This window comes from Taeniopygia guttata, chromosome 3, assembly GCF_048771995.1.
Source record: "Taeniopygia guttata chromosome 3, bTaeGut7.mat, whole genome shotgun sequence".
Taxonomy (NCBI): Eukaryota; Metazoa; Chordata; class Aves; order Passeriformes; family Estrildidae; genus Taeniopygia; species Taeniopygia guttata.
In genome coordinates this window covers 18357965-18380570 of record NC_133027.1, presented here as the reverse complement: position 1 = coordinate 18380570, position 22606 = coordinate 18357965, and the positions used below count along the sequence as shown (strand labels likewise).

The following is a 22606-nucleotide window of genomic DNA, read 5'->3' as shown; positions in this document are numbered from 1 at the left end:
GTAGCTTTGGGTTATAGACAAATTTAGACTGTGAATATATTCTGCATGTGTGTAATTGATAATGTCTGATGTCAGTTTTTGAAGATATATATTACCAGCACCTTTGCAAATACAAACCTGCACTTCTAAGAACACACCATCAAAATCCGTAAAGTCTGGCTTCATGTGCTAGTTTGCATAAGGAGAAAGAACAAGTGGAGTTTCTCAGGCCATGTGATCTTTTACCTGGACAAGCTAAGGCTACAAAATATTTAGGACAAGCACATATTTGCACCCTGATCATTCATATGCAGTAGTGTCTTCTATATAAGATTTTCCTCTATTGTCTGAGTACCTGAATGTCTTATAATTTCTAGAATAATTGGAGCATATACAAGTATGCATTTTCAGTTTGCTGCATGGCAAATCCAAAGGCTGCTGAAATAAAAATAATATACGAAACAAAACAGCATATATTTCTAGAATTTATAAATTTATAGAATGTATAAATTATATAATAAATTAATAACATACTCAAAACCATTAAACGGTGCATGAATAAACTGTATTTTTAGAAGTTTTTCTTTCTATCACCTTGTATATACAGACTGGACATAGGAATTACAGTACCGAGTATGTTTTTATTTAGAAGACAGATTCATTGATAATTGCACTTGCTTAAAACAGGAAAGTAAGTAAAAGTGTTCTAAATCAAATTTACATTTTAAGATTTTTTTTTTTTTTAATGGAACTGTGATTATTTCTGACCTCACAAAGGCTTATGCATATGTTTACTTTTACACTTAGGAGTAACAATAGTTAAACTAATACACATAAAAATAAGCTTTTGCAGACCTGAAGTCTTGATGCAGCCTGCTTTCACATTCAACCAGCTCAAACACCCACACAAAAAGAAAGATGAACTGAAAAGGTGCAATCATTCCCATTGCTCAGAATCTCTGTGGTTTTTCATTTCACATTCTCTCAAAAGAATACTAGGTCTCATTAACAAATATAATTAGGATAAAGAAAAATTTTGTAAAAAAAATATTTTAGTGATCATTTATAAGTTTTTAATTTTGGGTTCTCTCATTTGCTGTCATTTTCTGGTTTCCCTCTGAAAATAATTGATATTTTATTTGAATATATAAACAGGTTTGGACTTTATTACTTAGAGCCCTTGGTGTTTACTGGCACTCATTTACAACATATTTTTTTCCAGGATTCCCATCACAGCAACAGCTGCTCATCTTCTATTCCAAAAAAAACCCCAACACCTCAACACTGGGCACTGGATTTTCTGTTCCTAAATGTTATAATCATTTTATGGCTTTAGTGCTGATGATATTTTAGCCTCTCTTTGGCATCTAATGCTCCTGATGCAGTGCAGCAAATTTTGGTACACAATGGATTGGGGAATAGGTTCTCCTGGTGATGAAGATGCAACATGATAGCATCTCAAAATGTCCTGGTGTCAGAAAAGCACTGAGGCACTTCATGCATGACTGTAGTATGTTTGTTTCTTTACTAAGAATGCTGAATGACGTGAATAGTATTTTGCCTTATACAGTAAAGTAGAGTAGCAACAACTAAACAGATAACCTGCACAGATTACTGTAGACAGAATAAAACCGTATTCAGTATTTCTGTGAGACAAAACACATGACTGTGCATTTTCAAGTACCAAAACCAGTGGGGCAATAAAAAGTATCTTTTAAGTGCTACTACAATTTAAAATTTGTTTTTAAAAAGCGCAGTGTTTCTTAATTAGTTGTAGAACAGTCTTGAGAACCTCTTCCTTGGAGGGGCTGGCATCAACCTCTTGGCATACAGGATTCACCATCCTTTTGTACGACTCTTCAACACTAAAACCAAAACAAGAGAAATTAGACTCCAAAATGCAGGGATATGAAATGAAATCAGTCGTCAGTCTCAGAAGACAGTGCTCACATTGTAGAGACAGAGGATAGAAAATCTAATAAGAAGCTAAGAATGAAATCTCCTGCAAAGAGCAATAAACCATTAGTAACTATTACAATGTAAATCTCAAACCACGTAGTTTCCTTGACATTGATTCCCAGAGCTCCAGCCATATTAACAAGGCATGGCATAAAGTATTTCTTTCTTTATGGCTTATCACTGAATACAGTCTGGTATAGCAGTAGAGTGGACAGTCTGCTTCTTGTGCCCAAATTAATTTTTTTCCGTTTCTGCTAAGGTATCTCTGAACTATATGGCATTGCATTGTGCAGTTGTACTCATTGATCTCAGCTTTGACTCATTAGATTACAGAGTTGACGTATCGTTCGACCCCTTCCTCTGATCAACTAAGCAGATGAATAACAGGATAAAATACAGGATGAAAACCTCCCCACTTAGGCTATAAGCCTAATGAAAAACTCTCCCACATTTAGTCTTTGAGAGTGTGAATGAGGATGTGAATATTATTTTTAATATTATGGGACCATAATATTATGTTCCCATAATGCTATTTAGGACACAAGTCACAGGACAAACCAAGGAAGATTCTGGATATTCTCATATTCAGATTGACATAATAAACAGGTAGAAATAACTAAAAGCTTTCTGACACAAATATGCTGTAACAGAATTAAAATGTAAAAGATGCTTAAATGGCAGTATGTTCCCTAGCTAACTCATCCCTCTGCAGGTCCCACTATAAGAGCTGTGTGTCCACACAGAGTTTCTTTCAAAATTAAGCAATCACAGAATCATAGAATGTTAAGGGGCTGGAATAGACCTGAAAAATCATCTAGTCCAAATCTCCCTACCATGGGCAGGGATAACTCCCACCAGACCAAGTTGCTTAAGGCCTTATCCAACCTGACTTGGAACACTGCCAGAGTTGGGGCATCCACAGCATCTCTGGGCAACCTGTTTCAGTATCTCACCACCCTCACAGTGAAAAGTTTCTTCATGATAGCTAATGTAAATTCCCCCTCTTTTCATCTGTATCCATTACTCCTTGTTCCACCTCTACAGTTCCTGATGAAGAGTCCCTCTCTGGCTTCCCTGTAGGCCACTTCAGATACTGGAAGGTTGCTATGAAGTGTCCACTCATCCTTTTCTTTTCCAGGCTGAACAGCCCCCCTTTCTCAGTCTGTCTTTATACAGGAGGTGCTTCAGTTCTTTGTGACCCTCCTCTGAGCTTGCTCCAACAATTCCATGTCTTTCTTAGGTTGGAGACATCAAAACTGGACTCAGCACTTTAGATGGGGTCTCACAAGAGCAATGTATAGGGGGAGAATCCCCTCCTTCAACCTGCTGGCCATGGTGCACAGATGCAGCCCAGGGCACAGCTGGCATTCTGGGCTGTGAGTGCACATTGCCAGCTCATGATGAGTTTTTCATCAACCATCACCATCAAGTCTTTCTCTGCAGGGCACTCTCAGTCACTTCTCCATCCAACCTGTAGATATGCTTGGGATTGCCACGACCCAGGTGTTGGACATCGTACTTCCCTTTGTTGAATTTCATGAGTTTTACACAGGCCCACCTCTCAGGCCTGTCCAGGTTCCTCTGGATGGCGTTCCTTCCCTCCCATATGTCCACTGCGCCACACAGTTTGGTCTTGTCTGCAAATCTGCTGAGGGTGCACTCACTTCCACTGTCCATGTCACCAAAAAGATGCTGAATAGTATCAGCCCCAGAAGTGACCCAGGGGACACCACTTGTCTTTGGTTCCCATGTGGACAGCAAGATCTTGGCCACGACTCTTTGTGTGCTGCCATCCAGACAATTCTTCATTCACTGAATGGTCCATTGATCAAATCCATGTCTCTCAAATCTGAAGATGAGGGTGTCATGTGGGACACTGTCAAATACTTTGCAGAAGTCCCAGCAGATGTCATCAGTTGCTCTGCCTCATTCACCAATGTTGAATTTGTCAGGCAAAATCTCCCCTTTGTAAAGCCACTTTGGCTTTACAAATTATAGACACTTTTGACTTTACAATATTTTTAAGGTATTCTATCACCAGAAATTTAAAAGCCTAAAGGTAGATTTCAGCCTTGCTTGTAGATATGGAAACCAATATTCAAGTGTCTCTGCTGAGCTGTCTACACGAACACTGGGTATTTGAGTTTCCACCATAGACAAAGATGATCTAATCAATACATTTGGCAGAGCCTAGAAAGCAGTTCAGCACACCCTGAAGCAGGATACCTAGGGTGCCATTCATTTGCTTAAGTTAATGTACCTAGTACTGCATGAGATGCTCTGAACTATTTCATTTAGCTTCCAGTTCCTAGCCCAGGAAATGTCTACAGGTTCTGCATCACATCTTTTATCAAAAGCCTTTAGATACTTAAGTTTAGATCACTGAGCTCCAAATGAGTGATGAGATTAATCACTTTGAAGGCTCCATTGAATATATTGACTATAGTGGTACCTGAAACACTCTGCACAATTAAAGACAACTACAAGAGGATGTTTTAATTTTATTCTCTTTATCTGGAGCTCAGTTCCAGAATTTCCTGCGGAAGCTGTGTGTTTCAACTTCTTGCGTACCAGTCCGGGAACTCTTAAGTCCATCTCATTCATGACCTCACTGAGAAAGATGCTAAAATAAAAGTATTGAAGAAAAACAGAATTTACCCTCCCTAACAGGCATGCATTCTTTCCAAAAAACCAAAAAAAACAAAAAAGCAAAAAAAAAACCAAAAAAGCTTAAAACAAAAGCTTATACAAAGGAAATTCTTGTGGAAATTCTTGTCCCCAGTAATGTGAGAGTCACATTTGTTATTGATTCCACAGGAGCCAAGTTTGCCTCCAGCCTCTTATTATTCCCTATTAAAGGCTACCTTTGGCGAAACAAGCTGTTAGCTTCCAACTCAGCTTCCTCCTTTGTTTTCTCCAACCCCCGATGCTGAAGTCTCCGGACTCGTTCTTCAGGGTCAACAGTCAGGAGAAGAACAAGATCAGGTTTAAGAAGATCCTCAGGCCACTGATACACCTCATCTTGAGCTGGTGGAAGATCCTGGACTTTCCCACTTGTTTCAGTGGCAATTGCATAGGCAGCTGTGCTGTGCCAGTATCTGTCAGGAAAATACAAAATGGAGAGAGATAAATTTTAAAGAGAACATTAATTCTTCAGTAATACAGGAGACAGTTGGCATTATAACAAGTCAATAATGATGAGGTAGATGACACCGTGGCTTTGAAGGGAAATCTGAATAACAGTTCTGTGCTATCCATTATTTCTTAACAATGATAATACTCAGTGCACTATTCAGAGTTAATGTGAACTATTAATTAAAACATTATGCAGAGACTGTTTCAGATATTCCTATCAAAAGAAAGTCTCCTCATATATTGAGACAGGTCAAAGAAGAGTTACAATATATCTCAAAATCCTTTACTCTGAGTCCCCTTTTTTGTGGTTCCCATCCTACTTACTGCAATAGATTTGGCAGAGAACATACAGTCTTCAAAAACATGTGAATGAACATAGGCATTACTAATGTTACTAATCTCACATGCATTTAACATTCTCCCCACTACAAGGCATTGTGTTTGATACATTTCAGTGAATTTGGGGCTGGTTGAAAATAGCACTCACATGCAAACAACATATGTGTGTATGTGTGTCTGTGTGTGTTCTAGGCCAAGGTTACAGTACACCTACTGAAATAAGCCAGAGGGTTCAAAGTACATCTAGATTTTTTTATGAACTCTAATAATGTAAGCTGCCTACACAGTTAGTGAAAATCAGAAATAACACAAACAAAAAAGTGGGAAGCATATCTCTGTGTTTAAATTCACAAAGAGTAAGTCTACCTAAAACTCAGTCATTCCAATCCACCCATATCTGAGACACATCTTAGAGATGACCATGACCAGCCATGAGCAGCAGCCCATAGTCTCCTCTGGCTTGTCACAAAACACTGATTTAGCTCAGGATGCATAATCTGTTCCTTCACTATTCCTAACTGAAGATATAACAATTTTCATGCGTCCTAAACTAGTTATGAGTATTACATTGATTGAAGTTCCGTATTTTACTGTTATCATAAGTGTTACTCTTTAGAAGATATAATATTTATCTGACTCTCTGCAGAGTGCTTCCAAAAAAACCCTAAACAAACTACAAAAAAAAACCCAAAACAAAACCCCTGAAGAAACACAGAGATGATCACTGACTGCTTGTAACACTGAACAACTGTATGATGGCACTGATATAAGAGGGTTTCTTAAATACACAAACCTGTCTATGATCACAGGTGCCTGTGTGGATGCTTTTGCAATCTCTGAAGCCAGAATGTAGTTGCCCGCAGCATAAAATGCTCTTTTAATGGGTGTTGGCTCATCATCAAATACAGTCCTCCACTGGCTGATGCAGGCTGGTGGGGACCGCAGCAGAATGCCATTCAGGGCATCCTTAACAGCCTGGGTCACTGTGGTTTTGCCTGCATTTCATTTACAGAAGGAAACATTCATTATATTATTTACCAGATACACCTGAGTTTTAAAAACTGAAAAACGCTCCTGTCTGTTCATGTGGCATACAGGTTCTGACATCTGAATATCTAACCTGAGCATCTTGTCATAAGGTTTCCAGTGGAAAAAGATTCTGAGTTTGGTTGCAGGAATTATTACTCCCTTTCCTGCTCTCTGGGCCTTCCAGCCCTTCCTTTAGCCAGTTTTCAGTTTTCACTCCCTTAAATGCATGTCAATTTCTCTACATAATCATGGCAATTTCCATATATATTATTTTATAATATTTTTTATCGGTTGCAATTTATGTAAATGTTGCCATGCTGGTTATCCAATTCCTTCTTTTTATGAGGATTTTCAGTTCTCTTTAACTGACAAGTTAAAAAACAATAGTCAGAAGCAAGTAATATTTCTCTCTTAGACAAACTGCTGGCAGTTCCCCAGACTACCACTAGTTTAGTACATTTATTTGAAAACTCTCCAGTAAAAGTATGTTTCATCATCTGAACAAGAAATTTAATTTTCAGTACTCCACTCTGTATTCTTTCATTTGTATAGGTAAGGAATTAAATCACTGAATGTAAATTAGCATACAGTAATCTTTTACAGGTAAGAGAAGACAGACTGACATTTGTAATTATTAATTCCTTATCTGTCACATGTTTCTGAGATTTTTTAAAATTTTATTTTAAAGATTTATGCCTAATAAAAACAGGAGCAGCTGCTCCTTTCAACAATTTCTCATCTGAGGTTTTTCAACCACATGTTGCTCTTACCCGTGGCATCCAGCCCCTCAAAAACTATGACGGGAAAACTTCCCTTTTTTTGGTGCTCTGGGCATTTCTCCAGCAGGTCGAGTACTGCTTCAGCCTCTGGGATCCGTTCCGCACACTGCAAGGAGAGATCGCAGAATGCGTTGGGTCGGAAGGGACCTTTAAGGACCATCTAGTCCAACCCCCATGCAGAGCACTGGACCACCCTAAACTAGATCAGGTCTCTTAAAGCCCTGTCCAACCTGACCCGGAATGTTTCAAGAGATGGGACCTCTCTGGGCAACCTATGCCAGTGTTCCACCACCCTCATCGTAAAAAACTTCTTCCTTACACCTGGTCAGAACCTGCCCTCCCTTCGTTTAAAACGATTACCCCTCGTTCCCTTGGCACCCGCCCGTCCCACGGCACTGGAGAGCCAAGCGAGGGCTCCGCGGCGCAGACCTGGCGCAGGCGCTGGCGGAGGGCGCTGGCGGAGGGCGGCAGGGCACGGGCCACGGGCCGGGGGCACGGGGAGCCCGGGGCGCAGCGCCCCAGCATCGCCGGGAGCCGGGAGCAGCGAGCCAGGAGCAGCGAGCCGGGAACCGGGAGCAGCGAGCCGGGAGTCGGGAGCAGCGAGCCGGGAGCAACGAGCCGGGAGCCGGGAGCAGCGAGCCGGGAGCAGCGAGCCGGGAGCAGCGAGCCGGGAGCAGCGAGCCGGGAGAAGCGAGCCGGGAACCGGGAGCAGCGAGCCGGGAACCGGGAGCAGCGAGACGGGAGCCGGGAGCAGCGAGACGGGCCAGCAGCAGAGCGGAGGGACCGGGCGGAGGCGGAGGAGGAGCCAGCGGGAAACGAAACTTGGCCCGGCCGGCCGGGAAAGCGCCTGTGAGCGCGGAGCAGAGGGAAGCTCCTCGGAACGCCCCTGTGCCCTCCCCGCCCCGCGTCCCTGGCCCCGGGTTGAACGGGTTCGGTCCCGCGGGGAACAGGTCTGTGCGCGGATGGGCGCCAGCAATCACGGGATACATCCCATGTCCTAGCCTCGGAATCCGGCCTGCCCGTCCGCCAGCAGCAAAGAGTCACATTCCCACGGGCTCTCGTGGCTGAATCCTGCTGATCTTCTAAAAAAAATTAAAAAAAAATATTAGTGCAAATATGCTCCGCTGCTTAGGACTGGCCCAAAATGACGAACAAGTCCTAACCCAAACTGAACTACTTTGTTGACTTGCAGTGCCCAAGCAGCACTGGGCTGTCAGGCATATCAGTAACTTGCCTCCTTTATTTGGTTATTCAGTGCCTTGATAACAAAACCAACAGACACAAATAGTTTTGGGAGTAAACTGGACTTTTAGAAGCCTGTTATCATTTTTCAAGCAATTTTGCAATAGTCAATTTTAGCTTTCATCAGCTCAGATGTAGGAACCAGGAACACTGCAAATAGCAATAGCACGGACAGTCTCGTGACAGCTGCTATGAGTAACTGTCTAAATTGCCTACATTGCCTGTAGTTTTTGAATTTGCAGAAGATGTAACTTAAAATGTTTGAAAACCTGCACATCTGTAGAAAACTCCTCTTTTTCAATAGTTGGAGAACTGCTGCTTAGAGGTATCTAAAGTTAAACTTCTGACATGTTTTCTCAATTAATATACTCTACAAGAAATTCCTTGGAAACTTGTCTTCCTCTGGTCATCTCAAACACTTGCACAAATACCTTTTACTTAGTGTAACTGCAGTGAGAGGGGAGCAGCTGTAGGCAGTACCAGTTGCAAATCATCTCTACTGCCAGTTGGAAACTGCCATCACGAAGAAGCTGATGGAAGTCTGGGCCAGAGCCACAGCTGGGAACACAGCCTTGGAAGCTCTTCATTACAGTCCCAGCATCATGTACCAAAATTCATTTAGTTCTTTTTAAAGTTGTTTCATACCTGAGAACTCCAGCACCATTCCACATCACTCAAATACTATGGCATCTGGGTATGGATACCAGAAGAAACAGAGTAAAATATGGTTCATTATACAGGAAGCCAATAGGTAGTTTTAAGACCATAATAATATGCACTGATTGAGAGTAGGGGCTCTTCTCAGCCAATATTTTGTCTGGCAGAATGACACGCTGTGCATGCCTGTCTTATCCATGGTCCCTTCTCCTAGTCCTTGTGCTCCTCCAGTTTCCACAGTCACCAAATTGGGAATGTTAAACAGCACATCCTCATCTTTCCCTTTCAGCACCTGTTGTGGACCCTTACTCATGGAGTTGGCTAAATCTGTTGTTGACTCTGATACAATCTACCTCCACAAACCCCTGTGGAGTTTCCCCAATTCCAGCAATTCTACTGTTGCATAAAAACTTTATAAATTTTAAACTCACATCCTTATTTCAACAAGTGTCCTTTCAAATAATATTACTGATTGTGGTGAATAACAGTTCAACATTCAATTTATTTATTACCTACAGGATTTTTAAAGATCACTCAGATTTCCCCTTCATCTTTTTCATTACAGAAATTACAGCCTCTATCCCTTGGTAAGGCAGCTGCTTCATCCCCTTGATCAGTTAGAAACAAGGATAACTTCTTTAACTGTAAGGTCCTGTCAAGATGTGGAGACCTGACCTGTACCATTAGTCAGGTTGCATTTACCAAAGTTTCACAGACCAGCAGAGTAATGCAATCTACCTTGTTTTGGGGTGATACTAAGCTTTAAGTTGACTTTTTTCTTTGCTGCCTCCCAACAGAGCCATTGGTTTCAAAGGAGAAGCAACAGTGACTAAGACGTCCTTCCTGAGCACAAGTGCCACTGCTGAGCTCAGCATCAGGTACACAAGGTTTTTATGACACTTTTGGATCTGCACTGCCTCACCTTTATCTATGCTGAAACTTTATCTATACTGAAACTTACCTGCCACTTTTCTGTTCATTTGTTTACTCGAGGTCCAGCTGACTTGCAGCCAAGTTTCATTTCAAAAACGCTTGTAAAGCTGACCATTTCCCTCACTGACCTCTCAGCTTCTTTCCTGTCTGTATTTTTTTTTTCTGGTTTGTTTGTTTGATTTTTCTCCAATGCTACTGCTGCCTTGCCTCTCTCTGCTGAACAAATGGAATGCACTTACTTTCATTTTCTCTTCTCCCTTTTCCCATCTCACAGCCTTGATAAAACCTTGTTACAACTATTCGTGAACCAAGCTGGTGGTGAGTCCTTAATTTATAATATGCTTAAGAGATAATTCATAGTAGGCATGTGATGCCTATTCTCCTGCCTAATTACTTTAAAGTACCCTCTTGCAGGATTCAAGTAAAAATATAGGAAAAGAGAGTTGTCTTTTTATGCCCAAGATGTTTTGCTGTATTTAAAACCAGTGAAGACAATATGACTTTTTCAGTCTCTTTACAAGGACCTTTATAATTTTTTCCTCTGTATAATATGAAGAAATGTTGAAGAACACATGTGCTAATTATGTACAAAACACTTTTCAGGAGCCTTTTTACATCTTTGAATGTCCACTGTGCTTACATAGAGCTACGGGGATGAGATACAGAGACAAGAAGAGGCCATATGAATATTCAAAAAATTTTGATCCACAAAAAGTGGAAAGAGAAAAAAAAACCCCCAAAATCAAAGCATGGAAATTGATTACCCTGTAAGTTTAAAATATATCTAAGTCTACAGTCCTGTAAACAGCTGTCTGATACACAGGCGGGAAAAACTCAAAGGCCCATAAAATGTGTAGGTACATAGAATACGTGCAAATAAAACTGCTCTTTTAGTGCAAAATAAATTTTAAAGAATATCAGTAAAGGGCACCCCAGGAAAGAAAAAGATCTGGGGATAAGACCATAAGAACACAGAAGTCAGTGTAGTGTCAGGCCAAAAGAGATTCCTCTTCCATCCATGACAGTGGCCACTGCCAGATGTTTGGGGAAGGCAATGGAAAGGACACTAAGGATTCTTCTCTCAACATACTTCTGTCAAGAAAGGATCTGATGATCCTTGAGATCCCTCCCAGCTGGGTATTCTATCATTCCACAATTTTATGATTTTTCCCTAGATCACAGAAACCATCTTTTTAATACTTCCTGAATGGGAAATCACATATACACCATTAAGGGCCCATGGTGGACTTCTTTCAAATGTGCCTAATCTGTATCTATAGTCATATTGCGTGTTTCATATGTCTTTCATAACTTAATTGCATGTGGGTTTGAGCTTTCTGTTTGGTAATATCCCCTCGGATTTTTTCATCCCAAGGAGAGCTGAGTCACTGTAAGTACAAGGTCCTTGACAGATTTGCATTTATAGTGCTGCAGATGCAATGAGAATTAGATCATTTCCAGCTGAGACTAGAGCAAGAAGTAATATATTTATCAAATTCTAAAATTGCATCTGCCATTGCATGATTTGCATGAGTTGTCTGGCTGTCCTTGGACCATTTCTGGTCCTCCCAGGTGACGTGATATGACTCCTCCTTTAACCTTTATTATGTTACTGGTTTGTATCAGTAGTTTGGTTTGCCTAGCAAAATACTATTTGACTGGAACTGCCAAATGGCCACTCTGGAGAAAGCAATACATGTATTTCAAATATAAAATTACATTAATTCAATAAATATTATACAGTTGTTTTAAAGGTTTTGCTTTCCTAGCAACTAGGCACAAGAACATTATCTATGTTTATCCATTTGGATTCCTCCATGTTAGTTGTGTACTTATTTATTATCTAGTGCACTGTTAATAACATTATTCTATAATTTTTGAAAAATTTTATTAATCTTTAAAGGGTTTTTAGATACAGCTTTGGAAAACAGAAACATTTTTATTTCTGAGACTCCATCGCTTTATTTCTGAGAAGCCATTGTAAGATGGCTTCTGTAGGAAGCCAGAGGAAGGATTCATACTTCCTACAATTTTCAAAGAACATTTATGCTTGCTTTTCTGAGGTTCTTCCAGAAGGCATCAGGACAGAAAATTTCATTCCAGTTCTTGCTTTCAGTATTTCTTGTAGATTCAAAGCTTGTGCATAAAAATGCGCATTTGTGTTTTCTTGAAGGCCTCACTGTAGAGCCTCTGAGCTAAGACAGTTTGGGATATAAAATGTGAATGTCCTTCTTGATGCTGCTGGGACTTGTATATATGCAGGGGGCACATCCTGGTCTGGGTTTACTTTGAGAGGCTCCACAGTAAAGCAGAGTGTCATCTGAAAACATATAGTTGAGAAAAAAAGTAAAAATAACCATAATTGCCATTTTCTGAGAAAGCACTGATAGAATTACAAAGAACAGGAAGCTTTGAGTATGCTTGGGTGCAAAGCTCTCTGCATGTTTTGTTCCTTGAAACAGAGATCTGTGTTTTCAAAGAAGAACAGTCCAAAAATGCTAATGTTTTAGCTTTCTGATTTATTGAGCAATATTTTTCTGACATGTTTTTAGAGTGTTTGGATATAAGATGTAAGTCTTGTGTCAAGAGTATTTGATAATCATCAAGGATTCTTTACCAAATTTGGAAATTAAGTATTTTGAACCTAATTTTTCTGGCCAGCTGAGGTGCTAGGCAACAAGCTCAGGGCTAGTCATGAGCCTTCCACCTCAAAGAAGAAAGGCTGTAGTTCATACAGCATTGGCTTAACTTGACATGAACAAGGGATATGAATAAGGACAGAAAGGAATCTGAATTGAGGCCAGACAAGATAAGAAATGAAATAGGGTTCCTACCATGCAACAGAAGAGATGTATGGAGTGAGGAGAAATAGGGATTATCAGAATTCTCCATATTAATTGAAACATTGAAGCTACCAATTATCAATTCCAATGTCAGATTTCAGTTTAAATTTGCATTGTCTTGTCCACCTCCCTTTCCAATCATATTTTCAAGTTTGTGATCAACAAACTCTTTATTTATTAAGATATCCTGCTTTTATCCTTAATCTTGTGTTTTACATAAACCTCAAGGAACTGGAAGAGCACATGATTAACTCCTGCTGGAATAATCTCTACTGACAGCCTCTGAGACCATTTTGGAAAGCCTCAGAAGTGAGATGTTTCCCATCATGCTGCAGCAGTACCTTTGTGAGGGGGCATTACTGGAGCCAGACACAGCAAGAAGTCTCATTCTGCCCTACTAGTATGAACCTGCTCCAGCAAGAAACAGCTGATAGAGACAACAATAAAAATCATTCAAAGAATAAAAACTGTTCAAAATTGTTTTTACTGATCCAGACATTATTCAGCTAGAAAATCACCTCCAGGAGCTTGAAGGAAAGATGACGGGAATTTGACAATAGCCAATGACAGGCCTAATTAACACTTCCTATTCACAAGCAGGTTTTGTTTCTCATGAAAATTGCATAGAATGAAGATAGTTCTACCCCTTTTTTCTAAGGGAAAAAGGGGGAAATAAAAAGAAGAGAACATGAGGGCAAGATTGCTTGGCTACATCAGCAGTTCTGACTGGTCAATGTAAATGAGGGAAGCTCCATTTTAGGCCATTGATAACATGGAAGGTGTTAAGATTTGATTATTACTCTGTACCATGGCAGTAGTGGCAATGTCAAACAGCCCATGCAAGAGTGAGGACAGGCTGGCTGAAGACAAAGTGAGGCTGAAATTTCATGACAATCCTGTTGGTGTGTCTGGACACACTGGAAGACTGGAGATGGCAACCGGTATTATCATGGAGGGGCTCCTTTTCCATCAGTACCTGTTCCACAGTAAGTGGAATTGTGGAATATGGAAACTGGCAGCTTTGTCCTGGTCTCTCCTGGTGTTACCATGAGTGGGCAGCCACCAGTGTCGCACCTCAGGCTGTCAACTGTTCCTGCTGTTAAGGCTAACCATGTGCAGTAGCTTTGCTTGAGGAGCATTACTGGAGATCAAGAATTAAAAAACCCGCAATTACTTTCTTTTGTTTCATCTGAAGTCATCAGGCTTCCTCCTTTGGGTTGCTTTCCATGCAAAACTGCTTAAACTTACAGGAGCTCTTGAATGCCGACAAAGGTGCAGTGCAGTTGTACAAGCTCACTTTTCCCCCTGCTTCACGACAAGAAGCCGAAGTCACTGAGACCTCACACACACCAAAAGGGGTCCTAGGTTCCAGACTGCTCACACACAGAGGTGCTCAAACCTGCTCCCAGCCCCAGGAAGTCGGCGGGGTCTGCGTTGGCCGCAGACAACTATGTGGCCTCCAGAAGCGGCTCTGGAGCGTGGGGACTCTGGGGCCATGGGTGGGGCCGAGCGGCAGGAGGAAAACACCGCGTCTCGGAGCCAAGTTTCGCTTCTGGGAGAAGGGAAAACGAAACCGAGCTGTTGGCGGTCCTGCACGGCGGGGCGGGATGGGCGGGGAGGGGTGGCGGTCACCGCATATTTAAGTGCGGAGCTCCGGACACCTCTCTGCAGCCTGCGGGGCGAGCCGAGCCGAGCCGGGTCGGATTGAGCTGAACCGAGACCAGTCGAACTGACCCCAGCCGAATCAAGTCCAGTCGAACTGTGCCCAGGCGAGTCCAAACCCGCAGCACATCCCGCTGGGTCCGAGCCGAGCCGAGCCGAGCCGAGCCGAGCGGAGCCGAGCCGAGCCGAGCCGAGCCGAGCCGAGCCGAGCCGAGCCGAGCCGAGCCGAGCCGAGCCGAGCCGAGCCATGCAGCTGGCCCTGCTGTCCCGGCTGCTGTCCGTCGGGCGGGCGGTGCTGGCGGCGCTGCGAGGGCGCCTGGGCGCGCTGTGCTGGAGCCTGGCTCCCCTGTCCCTGTCCCTGTCCCTGTCCCTGCCCGGCTGGCGGGACGCGGCCCCCCGGCCGCAGCGGGAGCAGGAATGGGACGATGCGGCCCCGACGCCCACCAGCGTCAATTACCACTTCACCCGGCGGTGCAACTACAAGTGCGGCTTCTGCTTCCACACGGCCAAGACCTCCTTCGTGCTGCCCCTGGAGGAGGCCAAGCGGGGGCTGGCGATGCTCAAGGAAGGAGGTGAGTCCAGGGGAGGTGGGGCCGGAGGGAACCGGGGAATGGGGACCCCGCAGGACCAAGTGCCGTGGAAAAAGTTATCCCGGGGATGCCCCTTGTCCCGCTGCTGTGGGGCATTGATAACATTGAACAGGAGCAGGCAATGGGCAGCAGAGGTTCATAGCATCTTTCTTTGGTCTTTCTCTAGGAATGGAGAAAATCAATTTCTCGGGAGGAGAACCGTTTCTTCATGACAGAGGCGAATTTGTAGGCAAACTGGTCCAGTTTTGCAAGCAGGACTTGGAGCTGCCAAGTGTCAGCATTGTTAGCAATGGCAGCCTGATCAGAAAGCAGTGGTTCCAGAAGTACGGTAAGGAGGGAGCACTGGGCACAGCTGCACTGGCAGGGCTGGGGAGCCCCCATGGGGCAGCCTCACCCATGGATGGGCTTGAGGGCAAGTGGGAGATGGTTTCTTAGTGTTCAATTTTTAGTAAATGCAAATCAAATGTAAATACCAGTGAAACAGTTTTGATCATCTGTTGTAAAGATAGGCATTATACCATAAAAACTTTTCAGTATAATAGTGTAATAAAACAATAGTTTCACCTTTTTCCATAATGCGGGACTCACACACACAAACTATGTGTTTCAATACTGATGTGGCTTTTGTGGTTGATAGGATGACTCCACAGAACTGCATTTACATGGCATTTTGTGACAGATGACAAGGAAGTGAAAGTGAGCAGAGTCCTCACAGCTTTTAGCTGATGGACTGGATAGTAATCAATTTTAAAAACTTGTTTCCAGGTGAATATTTAGATATTCTGGCAATTTCATGTGATAGTTTTGATGAGGATGTCAACGTTTTAATTGGCCGTCATCAAGGAAAGAAGAACCATGTGGAAAATCTGCATAAACTGAGGCAATGGTGCCGAGAGTATGCTGTTGCTTTTAAAATAAATTCAGTCATAAACAGATTTAATGTTGAAGAAGACATGAATGAGCAGATCAAGGCACTCAACCCTGTGCGCTGGAAGGTAAGAAAGTACTATACACCACATGTTTCCTGTTCAAAGAAAAAAAATTAAATCTTGGAGTCATCTGAACCTCTGTTGACCTGAGTCTTACCTCCAGCTCCAGCTTGGGCTGGTGTTAGGAGCCTTCTTCTCAATGTTGCATGGTGCTGAGATAGGTTCTATCTCATTCTGCACTTAAATGGGGCCCAGCAGTTCCATAATCTTTTTTTGGTTGTGTTATGTACAGAAAATTTCAGTGTGTGTAGCTCTAGGTTGTTTTAGTATATTAAAATTAACACAGAAAGCCTTTAACATGTGAAACTATGCTATGGTGTAGAGAAACCTAGGAAAAATTACTGAACAATGATACATTAAAGCAAATATATTGTTAGCAAGATATAAGTGTATATTAATTTTCTCTTACAGAGCATTAGAGATTAACGGATACATATTATTATTTTTTACTAGAAATAAGTTTGAAAATGGGTAGAGATAATGTGACATAAATATGGGAGAACTTGTGGAATAATTTCTGATTATTTGCCTCATGGATATTGTTATAGACACAGATTTCCTCAGAAAAAAAAAAAAAACAAAACCAAAAAACCCAAAAAACACTGTAAGCGAAATCTCAGATAGTAAGGAAAATCATAATTTATAACATTTAGAACTCTAATGTTAATTTACAAAAAATAAATCTGTGCCATGCCCTTTGTGGAGTATTCAGTTATCACAAGTTGTGTCATTTTGGCTCTACTGACAGAAAGATTAAAGACATTGTTACTGAGACTGAAGTATCTTATCCTCAAGGCAAGTGAAAACATAACGCCTTAACCAGGTGCTTTCTCTGTTCAGGTATTTCAGTGCCTGCTTATTGAAGGGGAGAACAGTGGTGAGGATGCTCTAAGAGAAGCAGAAAAGTTTGTTATCAGTGATGAAGACTTTGATCGATTCCTGGATCGTCACAAAGATGTCTCCTGCTTGGTACCTGAATCTAATCAGAAGGTAAAAAATTAAATTGTCCCTTTGTAACTTTTTAAATAATGCTAGAATATTTGAAAGGAACAGAAACTTTCATGGCAATTAATACTTTCCCTATTAAAAGTGGCTTAGAAGAAGTGCAGTACAACTTTATCAGCAACTGGTTTTTTTTTTTTTGGTAGAAGCCAAGACTTTTTATTTTCTTTAAGGCTTTTCATTGACAACAAAGTTATTAGCGGAAGAGGAAAAACCCATTGTTCCTATTCCTGTGGACACCAGTGGGAGTACTCTTCCTGAGTTGGGCACAAGGTCCTGAAAATTTCAGAGTTAATGTAAGCACAATAGTCTAAGTATAGTTTCCTAGTAGAGATTGACATTATGCCAGTGTCATCAACCTACATGAATAAGACAGCATCCCAACCAGCATTATATTGGGAACTGAGGAGCAGTACCAAACTAATAGTACTTTTGGGTAACCCCTCTCACAACAGAGTGGCATTTTGAACATTTTCTGTCTGAACTCCTTTGGATTGAACACTCAGGCTCTTTATTCAGGAGAAGACTCCTTGTGCTCCTGCAGAGCCTACCAGTTAACTTGATCAGCTGCCATCCAGCTTACAGTGACCACACTGAAGGACTTTGGTGCCTAAGGGTGGAGCTCAGGCCACTTTGTAAATGCCTACAGACCCTTAACATGGGATGAGGAGAGTTAGAAGATTCACTTTTAGGAAAGCTTATGAACTAAGTGAAGAAATAGCAAGTTGAACCAAGTTATCATTTAAGGCATTTGGTGAGAGGGAGCACTCATCAGAAAATGGGTTAAGAAGATGAGAAATTTTTTTTTTTTTTTTTTTTTTATAAAAGAAGTCCTACAAAAAAGGCTTCCCATGGTAGGTTTGGTTCCAGAAGACTGTTAGACTGTTTCTGATTTCTGGTAAATCTGTGTGAAAGATGAACACCAAATTGATCAGATTTCCTGTTATACACAGCAGCAAGCTCCAGCTATCCAGAGAATTTTAAGGAGGATTTAGGAGATGACCACGTAACTAAGAAAACCTGTCTTATTTCAGCTGTTGGCTGAAATATTTCTTTGCGGAGACCTGTGAGCTCTTTTACCTTTGAGATTGCAGAACACCTTTGTTTGGTGGGGTTATAATTAAACATCCCAGTTAAAATGGTCATGTCAGTTGTTTGGAAAATGGCATAATCATTCCAGCATGCAAAACTCTTAAGTTCTTCTGGTGTAGAGATTAATAGAAAACTTGGATATTATTGAAAACATCTTTGTCCAGTTGGGTACTCATGTTTCACTTAGACACTGGAGAGGTCCTATTATTCATACATAAAGTTTTTCTAATAATTCTGTCATTTATTTCTATAAATTTTATCCAAGCTCACTGAAATAGTGGTGATACAGCAGCTGTTTCAAAGATTTGTATCAGACCTTGAATGAAAAGTTGTTTGCTTTTTCCCTCCTTTTTCAGTAGAATAGAATGTTGATTTGTACATTAATTTAGTTTTTTCTTTTGATCTATTACAGATGAGAGATTCATACCTCATTCTGGATGAATATGTAAGTCTTTTTTTGATACATGGTATTTGTATGCTAATATATATGTATGTATACAACAGTGATAACCATTAATTTACTCTGCATCCTATAAAACAATTTGGCCATGTAGTACAACGAAAAGATGTGATTTATGCCCATCAGACATGTTGTGAACTGCAATACAGTACGACCTAAGGAGGCGTTGCCATCAGTCTGCATGCACCACAAATCTTAAGGTGTAGATGTCTAGATTTGCAGGACATCTTTGCTTTTTTTCTTTAATATAAAAATACAGAACTTGCCCTGAAAGTTAAGTTTCAGAGTGCCCACTTAGTTTACATGTAACTGAAGTGACAACGTTTAGTCTTCAAGAATTATGGTATTGCTTTGTTCCTGCTAAGATATGTCACCATGAGTTTCTGAGCCTTCAAAGGACTAGAGTGAACCTCTTCGTACACTTACATAGGCTTTGGTGGAACTTTGCAGTGCAACTTGCTTAAGTCTGTAGAAAAATTAAGATTTTGCAAATTGAATTTCTAACATCTTATCATCTTATCTATATCACGTTCCAGATGCGTTTTCTAAACTGTAGAAATGGACGGAAAGAACCTTCCAAGTCTATCCTGGATGTTGGTGTAGAAGCAGCTATAAAATTTAGTGGATTTGATGAGAAGATGTTCCTAAAAAGAGGAGGAAAGTATGTGTGGAGTAAAGCAGATATGAAACTGGACTGGTGACTCGATATATAGAGTTAGGGCAGTGCACTCTGTAAAAATAGGTGTATCTTTATAGGTGAGTGTATACTTGTATCTGATACTTTTAACTACACTTGGTATTTTACACAAACTGATGTTCAGTGTAACTCTAGATGTAAATATGTTACATGCTTTTTGAATGCAGATTACATTGTCTGTTATTATCTTGAGCATGATCAAATACTTTCAGAACTTTCACATGAAGTAAATACACTCTGAAATAAACTTTCTAGTCAATTGCACCAAGGACTTAAAGACAAACTGGTTTTATAAAATACTACATAAGTGTGCATAAATGTACATATCAGATAACAAACCAAAAAACACCCCAAACTCCAATTTGTTCTAAATAACTGTAATGACAGATAAGTCAAAATTCTTATCAAGGAATACATTCTTCCTGTTTCTCAGGGCAAGATGGATTGCAGTTCCAGGGTAGATCACTGGAGGGCCAGCTGGCAGGACTCTGGAAGCACCTTCTGCTTTTTTCAGGGATAATAGAAGGTTAGAATCTAGGAATCATTAAGTAATCATGTATTTAAAAGGAAAAAATTGGCAGTTTTTATTTTTTAATACTTAATTGTACCAGCATCTTCTTCCTCTCCTCTGCATACATACATGGTATTTGCAGAAATGTTGGGGGATGTAATTTTCTGTGAAAACATATTTTTAGTCATGAAGAAAATATTGTATTTGTCCATCCTAAAACCTAGAGGTACATTTTACCTAATAATAAACATCATATTTCACATTGGCAATGTCTTTAGTTACAACAAATATTTACAATGAAACATTGTTTTCATTTTATTAGTTTTATTCATTTTATTTTCCTTTCATCTGCAAATATTGATTTATTATTTTAAACCATTTTCAAACTTTAAGCATACAGTTCTGATGAAGATTCCTTCTCAAAATATTTAATACCATGTAGAACAACCTAACATATATCTTCTGTTGCATACTAGCTTTTTATTTTGCTAAGTCATGGAACTACAAACAACAAGGTTCATATATCAAGCAACCTTGTTTTAAAGGTTGCTTGTCTCAGTAACTAATTGGCTTGCTGGTTATAAACCTGCAGACATTAAATGAAACTAATTTGGTTTTGTGAGATCTGCCTTTGATTTTAAGAGCAGGTAGCATCAATATAAAATACAAAAAATAAAAAAAAATCCCTAACACCGGAAAAATCCCTAATATACTGCCCTCATTCTTGCTTTTTCTGGCAATTTTTATGGCTTTATAATTGCAGGTTTTCAAATTTAACTAGTTCCATCCTACCTCTGTCTGAAGGGCACAGGGATAGGCACTGCACAGAGCAGAAGTGAGATGGCACTACTCATTCATCCTGTCCACTGAACTCAATGTCTGGACTGTCTCACACATTTAAATATTTACAGCAGTTGGGAGCCAGCAGGCATTAAATGTATCACATAGAGAAAATGACACCTTCTTCCAATTTTTGGAAATGCTAGTTGATTTTTTAAAGAAGTTTTTGAAAGACATGTTTTGCATTCCCCTAATGCATCTTCAAAGTTGAAGGGGAAAAATGTTTAAGTAGGAGCTGTTACTTCTGCATAAAGGAAAGTACTCCTCTGAATATTCTGTGAATTTTTTTCCATTTATAATTACTTCAGTTTCTATTTTTACTATCATAACAGTAAATATATTCACTGGTGCTCTTCTGTCCCCTTGTATTTTGCATTTTGCAATCACAACACTTCCTAGACACTGACATTTCAGTATATTTTTTTCATGTAATAACAGTAAGTGACATTTAAAATGTGGCCCACACACTGTAACCCCACAGTCTTTTGGCAGCTATTTCACTGACCTTGGCTGGAGTTCTCCCTGGCTCTATGGGCTATGCAAATTTATGTAACTGGGGTTTGACTTCCCCCGCTCAAATATTAAATCTAGTCTCTTCCTCAGTACCTACACCACACTGGTAGAAAATAAGCATTTTCCTTTGCTGCTATCTCAGTCCCAGCATGGGGAATGATTTAGTGCTTCAATGTACCAAAAAATCTACAACCCTGCAGTTTCTGCAGAAAATGCCAGCTGTGGCACAGCACACAGATATGAGGTACACAAACTCCTGTTCAGATCCAGAAATCCTGCCATTCTTTGCTTTGCATTTTACCCTGTAAATGGCTATTCTTTTGCTTCCTCTGTGCCTACAGAGGAAACTGCAAGAGAAACAAGAAGGAGCTGAAAACGTAAAAATCCAGTAAATAATGCACAGACATTTAAGAGGGCTTTTGTTAAAAGGTTCTGTGTTCTTACCTTCTTAAAAAGTTAAGGATTTCATATCACCTCTTGTTACCATACATAATTAGTAAAAGGTTTCTGCTCTGTGTGAAACTCCTTTTCAAAGGAAATATCAGTTATGTACATTGGAAATATGAGTTGTGTACATTGTGCAACTCACATTACAGTTTGAGAGTGATTTCAGTTAATGAAAAGCTATTGGCATTTTTATATGCCAAATTTATTGTTGTGTAAACCAACAAAAATTTGGCTACAGTTGGTGAATCTAGTTTATTTAAAAAAAAATTTATAAACACAGTTCCTATTGGACCAAAAGTGGACTTTAGGCTTTCATTACACAGTATGGGACTAGAAAAATAAAATGGAGTTCAACAGGGTTACTCCCAGGCTTAGTGATTACAGCTATGTTGTGATGATGAAAAGTCAGAATTAAATTTATGTCTTATGCACAGATATGCTTAATTGTATCTGTGTATAATATCATAGTATTGCAGCTAAGCACTTGCTAAAGATGCTGAATTGAGAAGGAGCTGACACTGCATTCTACTAACATACAATTGTTTCTATTTGTAAAAAAAAGTAAAGAATGAGTGTTTGGGAGGATGACTTATGATAAAATTGTGACTATACCTTGGTAGCAAGTAAAATTGTCACATAAGATGCACTTTAGCATGCCCTCTTATTCAGCGTGAAGGACCTGATATATTTGAATGTTACAAATTATCAATTTTGGACTAATAGTGTTCAATAATTACTGCTAAGTTTTTCATGAGTGTGTTGCACCTTTCAATAAATGTTTCTATTTTCCTACGTTTGTCTGTATTTTTTTTTTTTCTGTAATACAAGCCATACTAGCAGAACGTGTGGCTGCATTCACAAGAGATCTGTAATTCTGGATGCATTTAGTCTGTATTTAGCATGGGGGC

The 22606-nt window shown here is 40.3% G+C and overlaps 2 protein-coding genes across 2 annotated transcripts; one reads left to right on the top strand and one right to left on the bottom strand.

Annotated features, from left to right (window-relative positions):
• Positions 1–600: 600 nt before the first annotated feature.
• CMPK2 (cytidine/uridine monophosphate kinase 2) lies at positions 601–8441 on the bottom strand. The gene is made up of 6 exons (XM_072926021.1): positions 8411–8441; positions 7650–8299; positions 7212–7326; positions 6206–6407; positions 4803–5036; positions 601–1844 (listed from the first exon to the last, which is right to left on the bottom strand). The coding sequence occupies exons 1-6, from the start codon at positions 8439–8441 to the stop codon at positions 1724–1726; spliced, it is 1353 nt and encodes a 450-aa protein (XP_072782122.1). The 3' UTR covers positions 601–1723.
• A 6078-nt stretch (positions 8442–14519) lies between these two features.
• On the top strand, positions 14520–22490 carry RSAD2 (radical S-adenosyl methionine domain containing 2). Its single transcript, XM_002197504.7, has 6 exons — positions 14520–15129; positions 15314–15475; positions 15913–16142; positions 16977–17126; positions 18643–18675; positions 19227–22490. Exons 1-6 carry the CDS (start codon positions 14805–14807, stop codon positions 19389–19391), a joined length of 1065 nt encoding a protein of 354 aa, XP_002197540.4. The 5' UTR covers positions 14520–14804; the 3' UTR covers positions 19392–22490.
• Positions 22491–22606: the final 116 nt, after the last annotated feature.

Excerpts from the sequence above, each read along its gene's own strand:
- RSAD2 (XM_002197504.7), top strand. The coding sequence starts at position 14,805 with ATGCAGCTGGCCCTGCTGTCCCGGCTGCTGTCCGTCGGGCGGGCGGTG. Across the intron at positions 15,130-15,313 it reads GGCGATGCTCAAGGAAGGAG|GAATGGAGAAAATCAATTTC; the intron begins GTGAGTCCAGGG and ends GTCTTTCTCTAG. Across the intron at positions 17,127-18,642 it reads TACCTGAATCTAATCAGAAG|ATGAGAGATTCATACCTCAT; the intron begins GTAAAAAATTAA and ends GATCTATTACAG.
- CMPK2 (XM_072926021.1), bottom strand. The coding sequence starts at position 8,441 with ATGCCTGACAGCCCAGTGCTGCTTGGGCACT. Across the intron at positions 8,300-8,410 it reads CCCAGTGCTGCTTGGGCACT|ATCAGCAGGATTCAGCCACG; the intron begins GCAAGTCAACAA and ends TTTTTTTAGAAG. Across the intron at positions 6,408-7,211 it reads TGAGGGGCTGGATGCCACGG|GCAAAACCACAGTGACCCAG; the intron begins GTAAGAGCAACA and ends AATGAAATGCAG.